This window comes from Drosophila hydei, unplaced genomic scaffold (genome assembly GCF_003285905.1).
Source record: "Drosophila hydei strain 15085-1641.00,03,60 unplaced genomic scaffold, DhydRS2 tig00008135-arrow-pilon, whole genome shotgun sequence".
Classification (NCBI taxonomy): Eukaryota; Metazoa; Arthropoda; class Insecta; order Diptera; family Drosophilidae; genus Drosophila; species Drosophila hydei.
The window spans coordinates 900,300-921,100 of NW_022045844.1; the positions used below are offsets into that span (position 1 = coordinate 900,300).

General features: G+C 46.6%; 1 protein-coding gene across 2 annotated transcripts; it reads left to right on the forward strand.

Moving 5' to 3' along the window:
- The first annotated feature begins 7,800 nt into the window (after positions 1–7,800).
- Positions 7,801–16,783, forward strand: LOC111598750 (paired box protein Pax-6). 2 transcript variants are annotated; one of them, XM_023314150.2, is made up of 6 exons: positions 7,801–8,464; positions 11,656–11,865; positions 14,146–14,286; positions 15,164–15,574; positions 15,637–15,821; positions 15,992–16,783. In XM_023314150.2, exons 1-6 carry the CDS (start codon positions 8,170–8,172, stop codon positions 16,529–16,531), a joined length of 1,782 nt encoding a protein of 593 aa, XP_023169918.2. In that variant the 5' UTR covers positions 7,801–8,169; the 3' UTR covers positions 16,532–16,783. The 2 variants fall into 2 exon arrangements, with proteins under 2 accessions (XP_023169918.2, XP_023169919.2); XM_023314151.2 differs by having other exon boundaries at positions 16,009–16,395.
- The last annotated feature ends 4,018 nt before the right edge of the window (positions 16,784–20,801 follow it).

Below are 20,801 nucleotides of genomic sequence, written 5' to 3' on the forward strand. Positions count from 1 at the left end.
CTTCAATTTGGTTGTGCAGTTGTCACATGTGAATGCCGTTCCAGGCCAGGCCGGGCCGGGCCGAGCCAGTCCAGCTCGGAACAGGACATTCTGACACACAGACAGACAGACAGACAGACAAATCAGCAGTTGAATGCATTTAACACTTCGCAGCGGTTAACAAGTTCAGCTTTGACCGTTGCTTTGGGACCCAGAACGATTCCGATGGAGCGCATCGCGGCGCGACGCTTCGATAATTTTGATTTATGTGGGTAAATCATGAAGGGAACGCAAAGATTTACGACAGATCAGCCGCAGATTTATTACTTTTTGATAGCGCTCCAGAACAGGCTGCAAAAAAAGGATTCGCGGCTGCACCGATGCCGATGCGAATGCCGATACCACATACAGCATAGCTGCAAAGAACGGCCCAGGTGTACCGGGGCAGGTAAATGCGCTAATGCGTGCCGCCGCGTTTTTAAGTTGTTCTAATTTGCCAGCGCCTGTCCTCCAGCCAATTCCCATACAGCTAAAAGGTGTCATCGACATCACTGGCCGCTGCCGCCTTCGTCTTCAGCAAATGGCAGCAATCTCTTCACATGAACTGCGGTTGCATCAGTGTTAGCAACAATGAAACAGAATTGAACTGTTCCAAAAACTAAGATCAATGCTTAGGTATATGACTTGAAATGTCTAGAATGGAATTGCTTGCTTAAGCCTGAGCCATGTAAACCCTGTAAAAATCGATACAAAGTTGACCAAGCTTTGATTACTTAAAGCATGGCAAAAGCAGTTACTAGGGAGCTGGACTGTTCCGTTTCGAGAAGAATAGCCAAAAAATATTACATAGTTTTTCCAATTTATTGCACTTAGAATCTGAGTATGAAATCTTGATCGAAAAAGCTAATCCTTATTAAAATCTGAGCAGTTTTGGTCAAGTTGTGTGAGCCTGTAAAGCAGGAAGAGCTGTGACCATGGGGACCTAGCACTCCTCTAATTGAATTTATTCACTTAAATTTTGACTAAAATATCTAAAAATTGTTTTTATGCTTTTTTAAATATATATTTCATATAGAGTTTAAGCCATGGTCAACAAGTATCCTTTATAAAAATAATAATTTAAAATTTTCCAAGAATTTATTTTTGCTCAATTTAATTTCAGAATTAACCTAGCATAACAGAAATACTATTCATGTTGACTAGATTGTAGAGCTCTATATAAGATCTATATAATATTCCTAAGTCAATAACTAACTAGCTTGTTTATTCACAGCATTCATTAACTGGTACCATAAATAGCTTGTATTAAGTATATGAGAGTTTAGTATATGAGAGTTTATTTTCCTGCGATGAAATCATTTTGCAATGGGAAAGTTGGATTGTGGATTGTGGGGCCATCTTCTTTGCCACCTGGTTGCTCTTGTTGGCAGTTTCGATTTACCTGGCGCAAAAAATAAGGCAAACGCTAGACTGGAGCTGGAGCTGGAGCTACAATCGTGATTCGTAGCTGGGCTTCGAGCGCAATTATAACGGTGCAGCGTGGTAATTACCTGTGAATGGCATTTGCATAATAGTAGCAATCACCAGGGCGGCCGTCCTATGGCGACGGCGGCGGCGGTGGCGGTGGCGGCGTGTGGCAGCCAGCCAGCCAGCCAGACTTGGCCCGGCCGCGTTTCTACAGCTCGGACAGAAGTTGAAAGAAAAAGCAATGCAATTACGTGCATAGAGCTCTGCCATCAGGTAACGCCAGCTCCAACACCAACATCTCCCAGTGCGCTGCCCAACCAGCCCAACACGCTTGATGGCACCACCACAACCACCATCAACACCACCTCTAACTCCAACACCAGCGACGCCGCCGTCGCCATCTCGGTCTGGGTCTGGTTCTGGTGCTGTTGCCACGCTCTGACGGCTCTCGGCCGCCATTTTGCTGCGTTTTCCGTGACCGTCGGCCTCGTCGCTCCTCCTGCTTACCTCACTCAGCGCTCCTCAGCGCTGGCAATTGCGCTTTGCTACTCGTAGCTCGTAGCTCGTAACTCGTAACTCGTAACAATGTAACAAGTCGTTGTTGTAGCTGTTGTATTTGGTACGCTTTCCACACGCCCTGCTCCGCCTCCACCGCCTGCTGCGCCGCCACCGCTTCGCACTGGCTGCCCTGCTCCTTGGCCCTCCCACGCCAGCAGCTTGTCAGGCAGTCGACAACAATGTTAATCGGTCTTATGGTTTGCTCAAGATTCGGGTGACTAAAGACGTTGCTACGTCCATTTATATGCAAATTGCGGTATTTATCGCCATTTTGTTTTTCATGTTCGCTTTGTTTTTTCTCTTATTGCGCTTTTTGTGCAACTTCTAATTGCAACCGCATTGGAGAAACTGCCGCTCGCTGGAAATGAAAGCGTAGTTGTAGCTACTTTTCCGTGAAGTGGAGCCGCACTGGGAATGGCCCATCGGATGGGCTCGGTGTGTGTGTGCTGCATAGACTGTGTTGCATTTAATTAACCTTATAACGGTTCGCTAACTAAAAGTGCCTTTCGATCGTTTGAATTTGAATTTGTGAATTATACGTTGCGGTCACTGGACAGCCTCGATTTGAATGTGAATGCAAATGCCGCCATATAGTGCATACATAGCAAATTGGGAGCTGAAACTGGCGCTGGTCCAAATGCTGATCGGGTCATCAGCACAATCATCAGCGAGACTCGAGTCTTACTTTGAGCAATCGGAAATTGGTTCGTGACGTGCGGCGCTCCTGTTGCAACCTGCAACCTGCCGCCTGCCGCCTGCCGCCTGCCCCGCCTGTCTACCGCCAGCCAAGTCAAACAGTCAACATGTTTTTGAGTGCATCTCGCTGGGGACCGGGTGCAGGAGCGCCTTTTGTTATCGAATGCAAAACTATTTAGCCATTGCATGTTGTTAATAATTTTAAAATCAGATTTCCGCAAGTTTGACGCAAACACGAAGGTAGCCATAGCTGCAGGAGTTTTGTTTTGTTTTTACTTTTTTCTCTGCTGTTTTGTTTTCTTGTTCATGACGTGTCCGTGTCTTGATTGCGGTTGATGCAATGCGCCCTTAAAGCCAGCGACAGCGCAGCAACAGAGGCTGCGACTGCGACAGAGGCTGAGACTGAGACTTTGACTGGGACTGGGACTGGGACTGGGAGTGGGACTGGGACCTGACAATTGTTGCGCAATTACACAGAAGACCTATGGGCACGCAACTTTTCGACGGTTTTGCGGCTGCGACTGCCAAAGAATATCTACAGAATGCGAGTCCAATCCCAACTCTTAAACTCGGATCACGCCTCAGAAAACTGCTGCTGTTGCTGTTGCTGCTGTTGATGTTGATGTTGAATGTGTCTGCTGCTGTTGCTGCTGTCCTCAGCTTTGGGTTCGTCCTCAATCACGCCATGCACATGAACTACTTTAGTCCGTCTTCGATTCCGTCTTCGACTCCGTCTCCGTCTCCATCTCCGTCTCAGCTGCTTTGCCCTTCGCTTCGTCTGCCTCGTCGTCAGTTGTTGTTTCTGCAAAATCAATGTTGACGCAAATACGTGTATGTAGAATCATTTTACCGACAGTTCGGACTTATTTCTTTCGCTACCGAATTTAATTGGATTTTCTCCCTGACTTAAGGGCTTTAACTGCTGTGGTATGTGGAAATCATTTCTGCCCCAGACACGCAATGCTTGGCTTGCAGCAGCAGCAGCAGCAGCAGCTGAATTAGCTTGTCGCAGCAGCACTGCATTAAGAACTTGCCCCGCGTGGCTGCCCCAACGCTTCCCCATCCGCAGTTAAATAAAAACTCACTTAATTTAGCGACGGCGAGGAGTTAATCATTGCATTTCGCCAGTCCCCGGCAGCCAGAGGAGGTCATCTCTGTGGGTGCGAGTCTGATATGAGATGAACATGGATTCTATTCGATTTGTCTATGGGTGGCTATCAAAAGTCAACCATTGGATGGGGCTGGATGCATCGTATATGACATTTCCATTCAAAATAATATGACATATGTTATAGAAAATGATATAAAACTACATTTTACGGTTATCGCAGTTAATTGAAGTTGCTTAAGAGTTACAATGAGCTTTAAAGCTTCTTAATTTTTTATTATTCACACAAGATTTTATTTGTTTATTAAGTTTGTTTGTTTCTATTAATAAATTTGTTTATCAATAAATTCGTAAAATTCAGAAGCAAAAATATATATTTATGTGTTTTTTACTGTGTTTTTTTATAGACTTGTAAAACTCCATTTGTGTCCGCATTAAAAAGAAGACCTCAATAAAAACAATCGATTAGTTAATATTCAAACTATAAGCTTTTGGGCACCTTTGCCATTTAGCTGTGGCCAGACAAAGGGCGGAACTTATAATTCTGGGCAGGCGCTAAGCACTTCCTCGGATGGCGGCCATTGTCGAGCGGCGACAACAAAAAAGAGAAGCCCGAGCTCATTTCCGCCGACTGTGGGTCGAAACGCCGACGAACTTTGACTGTAATTCCCCAAATGAGCTGAGATGTGAAATCTTCTATAGGCCGTTAATACCTCTGCCTAAATTCCGACTGCAGCATTAAGTATTTCTAATTACAGTCGTGTATAATTCTTAAAGAGCTATGAAAAAATACAAAAATGAGAAAAAAATATTCATCAGCGGCGGCAAATTTCATTTTTACGGTTCAAAAGGTTTGTGGCCATTGTGTTATTGCCCAAAGAGTATCGCTGGGGAGGGGAATACATATGAATACTGATGCGGATAGCCGTATAACCCCTTGTTTAGACCATTACACACACCCGCAATCGCAATCAGCATATGCATATGCCTACATATGGGTAAACATCACCGCGCCGCTAACCAAAGGCACAAAAAAAGCCCACAGCGGGCACTTCTTGTCTATGTCTATGTTGCAGACGGACAGACAGCCGGACAGGCGGACAGCCGGACAGCTGGGCCCGCCAAACAAACAAAAACAGGAAGCGTGGCTACCACAAATATGCGCGGGACTGCGCAGGAGGGCTTTGACTTGGGTTTGGCTTTCGGCTACGTCTTGGGTTTTGGGCTTGGGCTTGGGCATTGGGCATTGGCTGCCACTTGCATGTAGATACTAGATTGCTATCTGACTAGGAACTCTGCTACAGAAATAATAGTGAAATAATGTTAAAATAATGGCGGCGGCAACGGCGGCGACTGTGTGTCAGGCGGCCATAATTAATTCCCCATACCCGAAAAAAGGCGCACGAAACGCAATTAGGCGCGAGCATAATTTGTTGGCGACGCCGGCAGCGACACAATTGGCATGCAAATGGCGCATAGAGCGAGCTCTTTGTGAGCCCATTAGATACAGTGATAAATGCTTAATTAGGCGCGTAATTAATGTAATCAATCATGCTGGCCGAAAACAAAATGAAAATCAATCATCAAGGGGCCAGGAGGTGGCTGGCGGGACGGTTTGAATCGACCGAGCGCCATTATCCAATCTACGGCAATCAACAGTAGTGAGAAATAAGCCAGAAATAATGATTTTCTATAGCATTACAAACTCACACACATCCACACGTACATATTTTTTGAGAGGCTCATTCGGAAGCGTTTACATTCCAAATGAGAGCCTACAAATCGTCTTTAACCGTTTAGCGGGGGTTCACTGAGCGACAGTCGCCATCGCTCATTGGCTGTTGAGCGCATGCGAGAAATACAGATGTTAGAGCGAGATGACTGCTGTGCAGGCAGCTGTAGTGACATTAGTGTGACTGGCACGCCTCTGCCATATGTAGCGCTCTCACTCAAATTGAGTTCGACTCAAACTCAATTGAGTCCGTAATTATGACATGGGCATTTTGATTATGTAAGTTGAGCTACAGTGTGAAAATGAGAAAAAAAAACAACAAAAACACTAACTAAAGACGAATTTTGTGTTTCTTTCTCGCAGCCAAATTAAATATTTTTCAGTGAAACGCAGTCTTTTATCTTAGGAAATACACAAATGTTAATACTTGTAAGCAATTGTGCGCGTGCGTGTGTGCATGTGTGTGACTGTGTATATGTGTGTGACTGTTGGTGTATTTGCGGTGGCATTTTGCCGGTTAAAGTTTGCCTTTTAATTTGAATTATTGTTGCTTTTGCGGTGGCAAATTACAGCCCATTAAAATTGATTATTTTTCATTATCTGACAGAGGGCTAATTAGCAATCATTCGAGCTGGTAATCACGCCCCACTGAGGGCCTCCATGTTCTAATATATGGTTTCGACCAAAAATTGCCATGTTGTTGATTGCGGTGGTTGGCTTTGTGGAAGTGCGGCCTGTGCGACACTTTTGCTGCATTGCGACGCCTTCAAAGTGGACAATTGGCTGCCAAAACAAACCAGAGCTTCCGCTACATAACTGTATACATGTGTACATGCGCGAGGCAAGAAATGCGCCGTTTTCAAAGCTGCACAGGCCTACACAGAGTCACGCACGATGAGCGGCGCTCCATTTGCCATAATCACAACGGCGAGAACGAGAAACAAGAGCTACCGCAGTTCGTCCGACAGCCATTACTTAAAAAATACTCGTACTCAACATACAAACTTACAGACATACAGCCATGGGCCGCAAGGGCACGGCAATCCAAAGCAAAACCAACCAGCGTCGTTGCCTTGCTTACATACATACAAACATATGCATATGTATGTATTGGAGAGTGTAAGACTTGTGGAATGGGCAACGGCAACGGGAATAAGCTCGGGAATGGGCAAATAAATCAATTAGGCGCGTCGCGTCGTAGTGCATCGCCTACTGTCTGTGTAAGTGCGTCTCGCTCACACCGCTACTGGGCAGCAGGAGTAGGGTGGATGTAACACCATGATTTTTGCGCACTCGCTCTGGCCAGCAACGAAAAGTAACTGCATCCCACTCGCACTGATTGTGTGTGTTTTGCGGTGGGGTTGGTTTGAGCTTAATCGGTTACTGTTACTGGCTAGCCAGTCGCGAATTCTTGGCTTTTTTGCCTGGACCTGCCATTGATGTCTGCCTTAATGCGTTTTTTGCTCACCCTGGCCCGGCCTTCATGCAGTTGGCTGGCTCCTGCACAGCGGGCGCCCACGCTGAGCCATTGCAAAGCCCGTCCGCAGACAGCCAACGGACAGTCGGACGACGAAGTCCGCAGTGGCAGACAAGCAGCAACCATGAATGCCCTCATATATCATAATCAAAGTGTGCGATTAGCAGCAACGGCTGCCCGGGCTTCCGTTTGCTTTGCAAGTTTCCTACCAGCTCCCCCGTTATGTGTGCGCCAAAGCAAGCAGTTGAAAGAAGAAGAAAAAAACAAAAAAGTTTTACCCTGTCACACATACGCCCCGTATTACCAAACAAAATCACTCATCAATTAAACTGGCCGAAAAGTTTCTGAGCTGTTCGGCAGCGGCTGAGCTGCTGCTGTTGGTGCTAAACAAAACAGCGACTGCTTAGGTAGTCAATTAATTATTGAACTTTTACTACTGTTTGAAAACTGAGACTCGCCGAAACGCTCAATTGTGCGCTCTCTCGCACGCACACACTCACTGGTTCACTCACTCACTCACTTACACACGTGCGAAAACGAGTAAAACAAGCAGAGCCCAATGCTCGCTCGATGGCAACCCCAGCTACAAGCAAACCAACAGCGACAGTGGAAGAAGAAGAAGCAACAACAATCGAAGAAGAAGAAGAAGCTTGAACTGTAACAGACCAGACCCCGATCAGCTGCTGCAGAGAGACAGGCAGGCAGGCAGGCGAGCAAGCAAGCAAGCAGGCAGGCAGGCAGGCAGAGGCAGCAAGCGCGCCGAGTCAGTTTCTGTCTCAGTCTCAGTCGACTCAGTCGGCGTCAGCCAACAGCGTGAGTGAGTGCGCGTCGAACGGGAACGTAGCCCGTTCGCGTTCGTTTATGTGTTCTGTGCTCCTCTCGAGCGTGTTTGACTGTGTGCATGCGTTTTCATGTGTGTGCATGTGTGCGTGTGTGAATGCTCAAAAGGCCGACGGTTAAGCAAGGCCCATGTATAATTTGACTACAGCCGAAATTATCAAAAAAAAATAAATAAATTGCATTTATCAAAGCACGCGCTCAAAATTCCAGATAATTGAAAACTTTTAATCGGCTGCTTAAGGATTAACAAACGTTCTAGATAACTTAAAGCGGTTACTGTGTTATTTTGAGTTATTGTTGTGTAAGTGGGGCATGGCTACAACAGGGGCAACTGCAGCCACCACAAGGACACCCAGCACAACAGCGGCTCAAGCGCCAGCCGTCGATTATTCAACAGCCACGCCCACTTGCACCACCGCCACAGTAGTCATGCCCACTGTAGGCATAGCGACTGGCTTGCCCCTGGGCATGGCAGCTGTGCCCCATCTGCCGCTGCTGGGTGGCTGCTTGGACAGCGCGGCCAACAAGGCCATTGCAACGGGCAGCGGTGCACAGCCGACGGCAACTGCAAATCCCAATCTAACGGCCGTTCTACCCACACCCACAGGTGAGTCTAACAATTGGGCATTGCTTGACCCTAGCCCCACAAAAGCTCGCCAAATCTTACCCGGCTCAGCACCTTGCTGGTCCAAACAATTCCCTGAATTGTCAAGGATATATGTAGCTGCCAAAAAAAAGAGCCCAGGCGACAGTCCCAAATTAAAAATTCCTGACCGAGCCTGAGTCTGAGACTTGGCCATTGGAAAAGCGCAATGATTTGGAAATTTCACAACAGCAACAACTACAACAACAACAACAGCAGCAGCAACAACAATAAGTTGACTGCCAACTGTTTTGGTCTTTCGCACATCAGTGGCAATTTGTTTTGCACAAGTATGGGTTGTCAAATAAAATTAGTTCATGTCGGCGGCCATCGAGTGGCCACGTCGAGATGCGACTGCCACTGGCGGCGTCGAGCGCAAATGCTGGATGGTTGGAGGCGCGGCGGTGCAGTGGGCGGGTGAGCAGCGAATGTGGTTGCAGGCCAAAGCTTTGACTTGTCTCTAAAAGGTGTTGGAAGTTGCACAATAAATAAATAATTATAAAAAGAGCACAGAGACGGAAAACCAGCAAAGGCACACACTCACACACGCACACACACACACACACTAGCTGCGACCGGCCTGAGCATGGGTACATGGCATACATTGATGTTTAAGCACTGGGCAGAAACCATACTTAAGGGTTTCGAATTACTTGATGCGTGTATTCGCATTATTCTTAGAAAGCCGACCGTATAAAAGGTGTGCACAATGATTTTCAAGTGTACATAGCCCCGGCTAAACCGATGCTCATGATGATGGCCTGCATTTGAGTGCCATCCGCTTGGTTATGATGTTTATGCCATTTATGTCACCCGACTTTGAGCTATGTGCCAAGCTCTGAGCCACTTGACCGGAAATTAGTTGAGGCAACCCTGCACGCTCTCTCAATGCCCATCAATCCCAATGATGTATGGAAAGAGATATTAGATTTTGATACACATATGGCTAAGATGTAAGCTAAATCAAGCACATGTAAAAAAAAGGAATTGGACTCGAATATACTGATCATATACTACTAAAAATATAATAATAGGTCAGAGAGTGGAACCTGAAACTTTCAAAATCCAAAGTGAATCCATAAATTATAGACAGTGCAGTTCGACTAACTTCCTGGCCAACTATATATAATGTTGTTCAAGCATATAGAACATATTTTATGAAACGACAAAAAGTCTCCTGCTTAACAAAATTTGTTTTATATCATTCTATAAATGATGCAGATAAAATAAGAATGTCCCAAAGAGCGCAGGTGTTTTGAGCTTAAAAATAGCAAGTCAATATTATTATGCCAAATCGAGCGATTGAGGACAATTATAATCAAAATAAATAAAGAAGTGAAGTGAAAAAATACTCTCTAAAAATAAACACAGCAAAATAAAATGAATTTACAATTGACGCACAATGAAAATGCCAAAATTTTATGCTTAGACGATTCAACTACAAATTTGATTCATAAATTTTATAAATTTTATATGAGTTCAACTTTGCACACAGCTCGTATAAGTAATATAGACACTTACAAACTCTGTTGGTAATTAAGCCTTAATTAATCCAGCTGGCTGGCAAATCTCATGGCAAGTCGATCATCTCTCTAGCCGAGCTAAACGTGTGAAGATCACAATATTACGCATTAAAAACCAGAAGCCCCAACGAGTAATGTGCTGCGCGCGACAAACAAGATCAGCGAGCAGTAACTGTAGAGGCAGTGGCAGAGAGAGAGAGAGAGAGAGAAAGAGCACAGCGAGGATCTGCTGGAGTGGCAGAGCGCTTAGTGAGGGCTGCACAAAAAGCGGCCAAGTTTAATTTATATGCAGTGCTGGCAGCCGCTGCGGCAAAAACTTTACCGGTAGCAATAAATCAAACTATCAATTGAATTCCGAGGCGATCATCACTTGTGTTCGCCCTCTCTCACTCTCACACTCTCTGTCTGTCACTCCTTTGCTCTCGCTCTGTTGCGGCGTCGCTTCTTGTTACAAGCTGCGCCAAGTCGTGCGATTTTAAGCCGATTTTGCAATTGACTGAGGTGCGTCGAGGCAGCCGTAGCTGTCGCATTGCTCGCTAAGATCGGTAGTAAATCATTTGCTGTAGCCAAGTTGCAAGTGGCAAGTTGCACGTTGCTAGTTGCCAGTCGCAGACTCAGCCAGCTTTGGCCACAGCCACTGTTGACATCCGTGGCATAAGCGCAGGCAGCGTGTACTCCTCGTCTCTGCTGATTGGGCTGGTCGTCAATTGTTTGGAGCGCAGCATAAATCAGGCATAACCATAACCAAGCGGCGGCAACAATTGGTGCAACATGCTGGCTGTGCAACGTGTGCAAATTGTCGACTTGCCCCCAAGCAGATCAGCTACACAGCTTTAATTAGCCCAACTAGCGGCCTAGTCGAGGGTCGCCGGGCAGTTCGCATCGAGCCAGAGCCTGCCTGTTGGGCATACCAACGCATCTGCAACTGGCTAAATGCCATTGCCACACACGCAGTGGTGCAGCGGTGCAGGCATGCCAAAATGGAAAAAATAAAATAAAATAAAATAAAAACAGAGGTGTTAAAATGTGTGCAGTTCTCGCGATCAGATAAAATGTCAAAATGAACATAAAAGCTTCTACATCTGAGGAATTGCTAATCGGTACAGCTGCCCGAAGAAGCAGGCCATGCTCGATCCTAACAAATTGCCAGCGGAGACATCGGGAATTTCATAAATTCCAGCTCAAATTAGCTGTTGGCAGTTGGCAGTCGGCAGTCGGCAGTAGTCGGCAATCGTTGGCCGTGCCAAACTGATTCATGGACGGGACGGTAATGGACCACACCACGTCCACTTGACACGCCATTATGACCATAAACGTTGACACTTCCGCCAGCAAAACGGCAAAGCTTGTAGCACTCGTCGTCTGCGCTGTGCCAATGTCTTCGCTTCAGTCTTGACGTGTTCGATCAAAAACAGACCGAAATTTGTCCAATCATTGTCACTGCCCATCCCGCCCGCCTGCCAGCCGCCCTGTCCTGTCCACTTGACTACTACAAATTTCTTGGTGTTTGGCTGCCATGCGCGGAATTCTGGCAGCAGCTTCGTTTAAATTCCAATTGACATTTAATGATTTTGATCACCTCTCTCTGCCTCTCTCTCTATCTCTATCTCTTTCCCCTTTTCTTTCTTTCAGCTCTGACGCACAACCACTGCCCGTCTACGGCGGTGCCAGCGGCTCCCACGTTGAGCCTCTTCGGCAGCTCGGGCAGCTCACCTCAGGGCACAAATCTCAGCGCTTTGGCCTCCCAGCATCGGCTACTGGAACTATCAAGGTTTGGCCTAAGGGGCTACGATCTGGCACAACATATGCTGTCGCAACAGGGCGCTGTATCCAAGCTGTTGGGTAAGTATTTGGGGGTCCATAGGGCTACTGTATGGGTGGGCGGTTGGGTGGTAGGGCGTGCAAGTCCAGCCTGACCAATGCAATCAGCGACAGCGTCTGCATGACGCGGAACCACAAAACACGCGCTCCAAATCCAATTGCCATGTGTCCCGCTGAATTAGGGGCTCAAGCGTCTGTAATCGATTTGGTCAACTACTGTAACTCCCGGCGAGACAAGTTGGCCGGCCACGTATACACGACAAATCGATTGCACCTTACCATGCCCAATGCCTCGACACCTGGCCAATAGCCAATGCTCAACAGCGAGCCGTCGCACACCTGTTGCCAATTACACACAACTCTTTGCGCTCCAAATTGCAATTCTGCGCGCCTGGCGTCAAGCTAGACCGAAATTCCAAGGGGGCACTCGACCGCGGGAGGTTAGCTGTAACTTCGGATAGATTAAAGCCAAATGACATAGGCCAGGTGTTGGCTGCAATACTTGTATCCAAGCCTCAATTGGTTCCTTTGTCAACATGATCATCCCACCCGAGCATGCTAATTAAAATAAATCTTTCGAGAATCCACTGCTCTTCCACCTCGATCACGAGTTAATAAATGCGCTGCTCAATTCGTTCACTACAGCCATTCATCGCGCTATCTCTGAATCATACTCACAAACTGTCTGATCTGTGTGCAGTCGGTGGGGCCATAACTCATTCACAGTGCTCAAATAGACGACGAGGGGCGTGGGAGGGCAGTTGGGGCTTTGTCGCTAGTTAATTTAAGCTGTGTAAATGTGTAAATAATTTCCGTTTTACTTTTATTTTTTTGCAAACTCTAATTTACATAAGTGTATAGAGTATAGGTACCTTTGCCACTCTGACAATGTGCAGTCAATCAATGTGTGGCATACATACTATTGTTAACTACACTGAGAGAAATGCAACGGAAATGACTAAAGTTGTGCAAAAATTGTGCTCACTGAGCGAATTCTGTAGTAGGCATAGCCAGTAGCAAAGATATTGAAAATATTAGCAGACAATTATTGAGTAGTTTAGTATAATCTGATATATCAAAATGTTATTGGGGCAAAATACATTCAGGCTGTCATTTTACATCTTCAGCTAACATGATTGTGTTTATATATTAGTATATATATCTTTTCATCTTATATATAAATTCATGAAGCCCCTAAAATAATCACAGACTTTAAATTAGCGTTGCTTACTATCTTCTTTCTATCTCTTTATCTTTTTCGCTATAGTTTTCTATATCTCTGTATATGTTTCTATATATGTCTCTCTCCCGCTCTTTTTCTCTCTCTCTCTCTCTTTCACCCATTCACACTCTCTCATTCAACTTTACCACTCTATAGCAATCGCTCACCATCTCTCTCTCTATCTTTCTCTTTCCCTATCCCTCTCTCTCTCTGTTTATTTCTCTTCCTCTCTCCCTCTCTCTATCTCGCATTCTCACTGGTCGTTATATATTCAAACTCAGAAGTAATAATGATGTTCGCCAAGCCTGACAGAGTCGTTCCATTCCCCTTCCGGCATTCCTACCTGTCTCCCTCTCTCTCTCTCTCTCTTTCTCTTTCTCTTTATTTATCTATCTCCATCTCTTTGTATATATATCTCTATATATCAATTTCTCTACGTATCTATCCATATTGCTGCCCTTCTGCATATTTTTCCCCCTCAATTTTTCTGGAAATGTTATCGCTTCCCTAGTTTAACTTGATTATATATATATATATATATATATATATATATATATATATATATATATTTTTTTTTCTATAATATATTATGTATATATCATATTATAATATCAATAGACTTTTTCTCTAGGTGTGACCCTTATTTTCTAACGCCTAATTCACAAGATAAACAGCGTGCGCCTGTCACTCGCTTCCGACAAATTATCAGCCAGAAGCTGCGCTGATGCTGCTGCTGACATTGTTGTTGTTGTTGTTGTTGTTGTTGTTGTTGTTGTTGTGAGTTGTAGAATTGTGTCGTAGCCAAATATTCAAATTAGCGCGCCATTGAATGGCGGAACGCGCCTTCAATTGTCTAGTTAGTTCGTCAGTCGGGCAGCAGGTAGCGCGCATTGTGTTGGGTCGCCGGCGGGCTTTTTGACCAGTTCGAACGCCCACACGAGCCCCCAGTCGACGCTAGTTTGATAATGTGAAAATTATGCCAACAGCCCCAAGGCAGGGGTCAGCGTGTGATAGTAGAATTTTGCATAAAAGCGGCTTTGGATTCAGTTAATGTTTCTGTTTGGTCTTCTGCATTGCAGGCACTTTGCGGCCGCCGGGACTGATTGGTGGCTCGAAGCCAAAGGTGGCCACGCCGACAGTTGTCTCCAAGATCGAGCAGTACAAACGCGAGAACCCAACGATATTCGCGTGGGAAATACGCGAGAGACTGATTAGCGAAGGTGAGTACCAAAAGCGGGGAACAATGCCAATGCCAAAGCCAAAGCCAATGCCAATGGCAATGCCAGCAAACAGATGGGCAATTGGCCAGGTAGCAGGGATCAGTCTACGGACAGTTGAGCTAATTAAAATTAACTGATGGCAGCCCCCCCAAAAGCGAAATTGCAGCAGGCATTGACAAGCCACAGCATCAATGAATGACTGGTCCGAGTGCGTCTGGGCGGGCATAGGGTTACGCGCAGCTTCAACTCGCCAGTTGAACTCGGTTGCATCTACAGCTCCTTGAGCAGCTGACAGCATCAGCTTGATGTGTTTATGGTGCGGTTGTCAGTACTCGAGCTCGTAATGCGAATTAGCCAACAAAAGAGCTGCGTTCCTCGAGAGTTTTGTGGTCGCAGCCTCATTTAATGTTGTAAGCGACTGCGATGGCAGCGAGTGTGTGTGTGTGTGTGTTTGGTCTCTGTGGGAGAGGGAGATTTATCGATTGGCTAATTTATGAACATCCGCTCCTGGCCAGAGTCAATTGATATGTAAATGTGCTCACATTTGTGTCACTCAACGTTGAATACGGCAGATACCCGCCGCACCAGTTGCCTCGCTCTGTCAATCGCTCGCTCTCTGTGCGATGAATCGTCCGATTGCCATCGCTCACATGAGACGCTCGAACACACAGCAAGACGAAGCTGGCTACGACTGACTACTGACTACTCGAAATGTAGATCGCAATCGCAACTGGTCTGCTCATTACAGTCAATCTAATTTGCGTCAGCCGGCATTTGGGTTCATGAGCAGGTCACGACGCACTGCATCACTGCATCCGGCGCCAAGATACTCGTTATAATACTGCATCTCTCTCTCTCTCTCTCTCTGGTTGCTCAGGTGTTTGCACGAATGCCACTGCGCCCTCGGTGAGCAGCATCAATCGCATCCTGCGCAATCGCGCCGCCGAGCGCGCCGCTGCGGAATTCGCTCGAGCTGCCAGCTATGGCTATGCTCTGCATCCCACGCATCCGCATTCGCATCCGTATACGAGCTTTCCCACCTGGCCGGCCACGTTGCCGGGTCATCATCCGCTGTGGGGCGCTGTGCCGTTAGCCGCCAGCGGCGCCTTGCCGAACAGCAGCAGCTACAACAGCGACGGCAGCTCCAATCCGAATACCAACAACAACAGCATCAGCGCAGGAGGCGGCAGCAGCGTGGGCAGTGGACGTTTATCGCTGCCAGCCCTATCGCCGGAGTCGGGCAGCCGGGACAGTCGTTCACCCGACGTGGATGCCAATCGCGTGATAGGTAAGTCAAGAGGGCTGCTTCCATTCAGCTGGTCTTGTGAATGAGCTTCTCCGATTTCGCAGACATTGAGGGCGAGGACAGCGACTCGGAGGACAGCGATCAGCCAAAGTTTCGTCGCAATCGCACAACGTTCAGTGCTGAGCAGCTGGACGAGCTGGAGAAGGAGTTCGAGAAGTCGCACTACCCCTGTGTGGGCACACGCGAGAAGCTGGCGGCACGCACGGGACTGAGTGAGGCGCGGGTGCAGGTGAGTCTTGTCTTATCCGAAGGCCGTGTACGATGGACTGTGCCCAATTAGACTATTTTATTATTTTGTTGCCCTACTAACCACACATCGACATTGACATGGACACAGAGACTCGCTCGCTCCTTTTTTTATGAACTAACAAATTGTCTCTCCGTTGATTGATCAATTAGGTTTGGTTTTCCAACAGACGTGCGAAATGGCGGCGTCATCAACGGGTCAATTTGCTGAAGCAGCGCGGCTCGACCTCGACATCGCCCATACCAGCTCCAACGCAGCAGGAGCCCAGTCTACAATATGCTACCCGTTCCAGTGCTTACCACTGCGAGGGCAACAACAACAGCAGCAGCACCACCAACAACAGCAACACCGTCACCACCACAAGCTTGCCAGCCACCACCACCCACACGAGCATAAGCCCTACGGCCCACGACCCCGACCCAGTGACAGCAACAGCGCCGCCGCCTGCCTCAATCACAGCATCAGTTCCATTATTAATGGGCGGTGAGCATAGCGCCTTTCGAGCTGCCCTGCCCTCTGCCTCCGCCTCGTCGGCGTCGGCGTCAGCGTCGGCAGCTGCATTTGCGCTCAACTTTGCCCGCCAGTACATCTGGCGACATATGGGAGGAGTGCCGCCAAAGGAGCCCCAAACGGAGCTGGACGAGGAAATCAACGTGGATGCAGAGACAGAAACGGAATCGGAGGCTAACTAAAGAGTGCAATCAACCTGCTGCAATTCCAGCACCAGATACATACATAGAGACATATATGCAAATGCCCACATCTAATCCCAATCTAAGAATCATGCATGTCTATGGATTTGTCAGTTTCCTATCGCTTTAAACCGAGAATTTAGTGCAATTTTTAACTTAATTTATTCAATTTTGCATTCCAAAACACGTGCTGAGTACAAATAAAGACGGAATCGATGCATGCGATATATCGTTATATGTCGTATATGTATAAGACAATATATAAGACAGTGCTATAATTGGTTGGGATGTGTGGGTGGTGGGAGAAAGGGAGAGGCAGAGAGATGGGAGAGTTGAGAGTGATGAGAGGAACGCATCCGGGCGCATTCATATATATCGATACATGAATATATCGATATATATATATATATATGCATATTTATATATATAATTTGTTAAATTCTCACGGGTTTCTTATAATTGGTTGGGAATTCAACAGTTGACACCCATTGATGTGAGAGAGAGAGAGAGAGAGGGATAGAGAGGAGAGGCTGAGCGTGCGAGTGAGGGAGCTCGACGCGCATTCAAAAATAACTCAAGTGGACAAATCTGACAATTTTGTGGCTACCAAGACGGTCAGCAGCAACAGCAACAGCAACTGCCAGAGCAACAGCTACAAATATAAATACAAATACAGAGGCTCAGAGTCAGAGAGAGGCTCAAGTGGCTGCGAATGTGCTTGGTGTTTGGTGTTTGGGCCAGGGTCTGGGCTCGCGGAGTCGGCTCTGGGCCTGGGCCTGGGCCTGGATGATTAATGTGGCTTTAATTACATGCGCTGAGAAGTCGTCGACGTCACCGTCCTCGTTGTCGTCGTCAATGTGTATGCTCGGATGGATCACTATAATTATATAGATGGCCGAATTAAATTTTAATTTAACGCCTGTCAAATCAGAAAACCACTTGTATAATCGTTCGCTTAAGCGAGCCACAGCTCCGTGCTCCGAGCTCCGAGCTCCGCGCTGGCTCCCAAAAAATCGACTTGCTCGACTCCCTAACAGTTATTCATTTCACTTTACTTCGTTTACTGTCCGACCGCGTTCATATTGAAAGACAGAATCAATTGAAGCCACAGCGCCAGCTGCTATTATTGATTGTAATGAGCCACCGAAGGCGTCAACTTCACCAGCTCGACGCGAATCCAGCAAAGAAAGAAACGAAACTTAAATGAAAGAAACCTCTTGCACCATCCACAGAATGAAAACAATTAAATCCATGAAATTTACATACCTGCGGCTTTCGATGAGTCGCTGAAAAGCATTGTGCTGCCCAGATTCATGAATCTATACATATATTGGGTACAGAGCACGCTTAACTACAAAGCGTGCGACTACAGTGGCTGTCCGATGTGGCCCAGTTGGTTGGCTGCTGCTGCAACTATTGACTATCAGAGCTGGGTTATTCAACAAAGACTTTATGGGAATCACTATTCAATCAAATTCTGGCTATTTACCATTGCAAAAATCTTTTAGTTTAGCTACCTTAAAGTTATCCAACTTAGTCTAGGGGGATATATGGTGAAGCTGATGTCGGACGTTTGCCTTCGGAATTATCATAAGAACCTTTAAGAGCCCAATTAACATTGCAAAAACTTTAGTCTTAGATGGACAATTTGTTGCTGATAATCTTGATTTTAAATATGATAAAGATTATATCAGTAGCTGGCTAACTTTATAAGTCGCTTAAGATCCTTCATTCTTAAGATCCTTCATTCCAAGACTCTCAGCAAGTTAGCTCCGATCATTCACTCCAGGACAGCATATATCTGTAGCACTAAGAGAATTGATTCCCAACAACTGTAATCACGCACAACATAATTGACCTCTTATCGAGTATAACTAAAGCCAAGACATAAGCCATGACAGGTCAGCAAGCTCGTCAAGGCTCATGATATGCAAACAGAGGCGTCTCCAATGAGACCAGGAACAGATTTTGAGCCAACAACACGTACATACATATGCGGATATATATGTATATACGTATATACATATATGAAAAGTAAAGAACTGAGCTATCCGCGCATTGGAATGTCTCTGGTTGCATCCTTGCCATAGCTGTGGCTCTTAATTGCCAAAGGCGTTAGTATTAAGTGGTTTTCGTGCTTATTATAAATATCTCTTAATTTTTGCGATCCTCTCAGTGTGTGTGTGCGTGTGTGTGTGAGTGTGTAAGTGTGTATGGCAAAATCTTGAAATGGCAATCACCGACTGCTTTAGTCTTACTCCAGAGCTAACCAGACAAGTGGAGGACGTCGTCGCTCCTGTCGTCGGCTTTGTTGTCATTATGTTGTGTTATTTGGCACGATTTGTTGAACTAAGGAGCTGACGCTGAATCGTCGTCGTCGTCGTCGCCGTCGCTGTTGTCGCTGCTGTCGTTGTCTGTGCTGCACAGACCTGTGGCTGAGGTTGGGGCTGTGCGCGGTTGCATGATGCTGCCGATCGATTGAAAATCGATCAGCAAGCGATCGGCAAAGGCGGCAATGAAAATGGGAACTGGTCAACCGGCAGCAGTAGCTGCTGTCTCCAACTTCAACTCCAATTCCAATTCCCATTCCAACTTTGACTGTGACTGTGCTGTAAGTGTAAATATCATCCTTGAGTCTTGCTCTTGCGGCAGCTTCAAATGCCCGCAACCGTTGTTGCATGGTGCACGGTGCATGGTGCATGGTGTTTGGGAGCGGGAGCCAAACTGGCGTCGCCTCAGTGGATATAATTGTCGCATGCAACATCGCGGCTATCGCACACATTTATACTTTAGCACGATGCGAAAGAACACGGAATTGGCCAGGTAGGACAGGTAGACATGAAAGGTAACGCATTGCGCTGCTTGACTTGGCTTCGCGTTGCTTTCGCAGCGACTGAGAGAGAATAAGTAATTCACTTAACGCTTTAATATCGCTGATAAATGCCACAAGGATTCGCCAACACATTGCCCACTTAATTGGTGCAATTTTCAACGATTTTATTTTATTTGCATGTGTTTTATTTAAGGACAAGGCGAAGAGAGCAGAGCGAGAGGAGTGCCATCTGTGTGCCTGAGCAGACTTTATGGCAGCGGCGTGCGAACCGAACTGTAGCTCATTTACATACCTTCTCGTTTGTCCATAGCATGTTCTCTCTGTCTCCCTCGCTCGCTGCCTCTCGCTCTCCCTCTCCCTCTCTCTCTCGCTCTCGCTCTCTATTTATATTGATCGCGTTCGCATGGCACATTGGAGACAGCTGCTGATTAGTAAATGCTGCGGCAAATGAAGTATGAATCGCACAATTGGACCGGATGCCGGGCACAAGATGCGACGCACATGCTTAGCCAAGATCCAGGCTCAGATCCAGCATTTGGCATCGACGTCTATGCGAATTTAATGCAATGGCTAAGCCTATAATTTGATCGTATCCACACTATAACTCAAAGCCTGGCCAAAGCTGGTGCAAAATGCCCAGTGGCAACGACCACGAGGCGTGCCCCACACCAAGTGCAGGGCAGGCAGTGACAGAGCGCGTATAATGGATGCGCAGCAATGCCATTTCTGGCAGATCGGGCTGTAAGCAACGGCTTCTGATAAGACCACCAGCAACCAACATTAACCACCGGCCACCACCGACCACCGCCAAGACTGCAGTAGTTGTTGAAAGCGTCGAGTGACCAGTGGTGTGGAGCCAAAAGCCCAAGTTGCGCTCACTTAGCGGGCATGCGTCATAACTTAGGCTGCGGTCAGTGGTCGATCGGATTACCCGGCAGGCATTTCAATTCAACACATCCTTTGCTCGCCTGCCCAATTATACTACGGAGCCACTGCCACGCCCATACCAGCGCCCATCGCTTGCGCAAGGGGCGTGCGAGATGGCGACGCAAATTATAGCAATGCGCTGACTTAAATAAATGCGCAACTTTTAAAATTGAAAAGAAATTAACGGTGGGCAGTGCATCGATTGCCTGGGCGCGGCTCCACTGACTTTTCAGATTCCCATCTCTAACTGAATGGCAAAAATATTGTGCATAATTATATGCTAATGCTGCCATTGAATTATGGCTGTCTGCATGCAGCTATTCCCTCCCTCTCTCTCTCTCCCCTTCTCTGTCTTACTTAGCTGTAAGCCTCTGTCCTAATATCATTGAAAATTGCTGCCCCCGGCACCATAGCTGGTGGTTTTAAAGTAAGTGTGACCACACACGGTCCGTTTATATTCGAATCACTCATGTAATTGCACTATTTAACTAAAATAAATAATAAATTGCA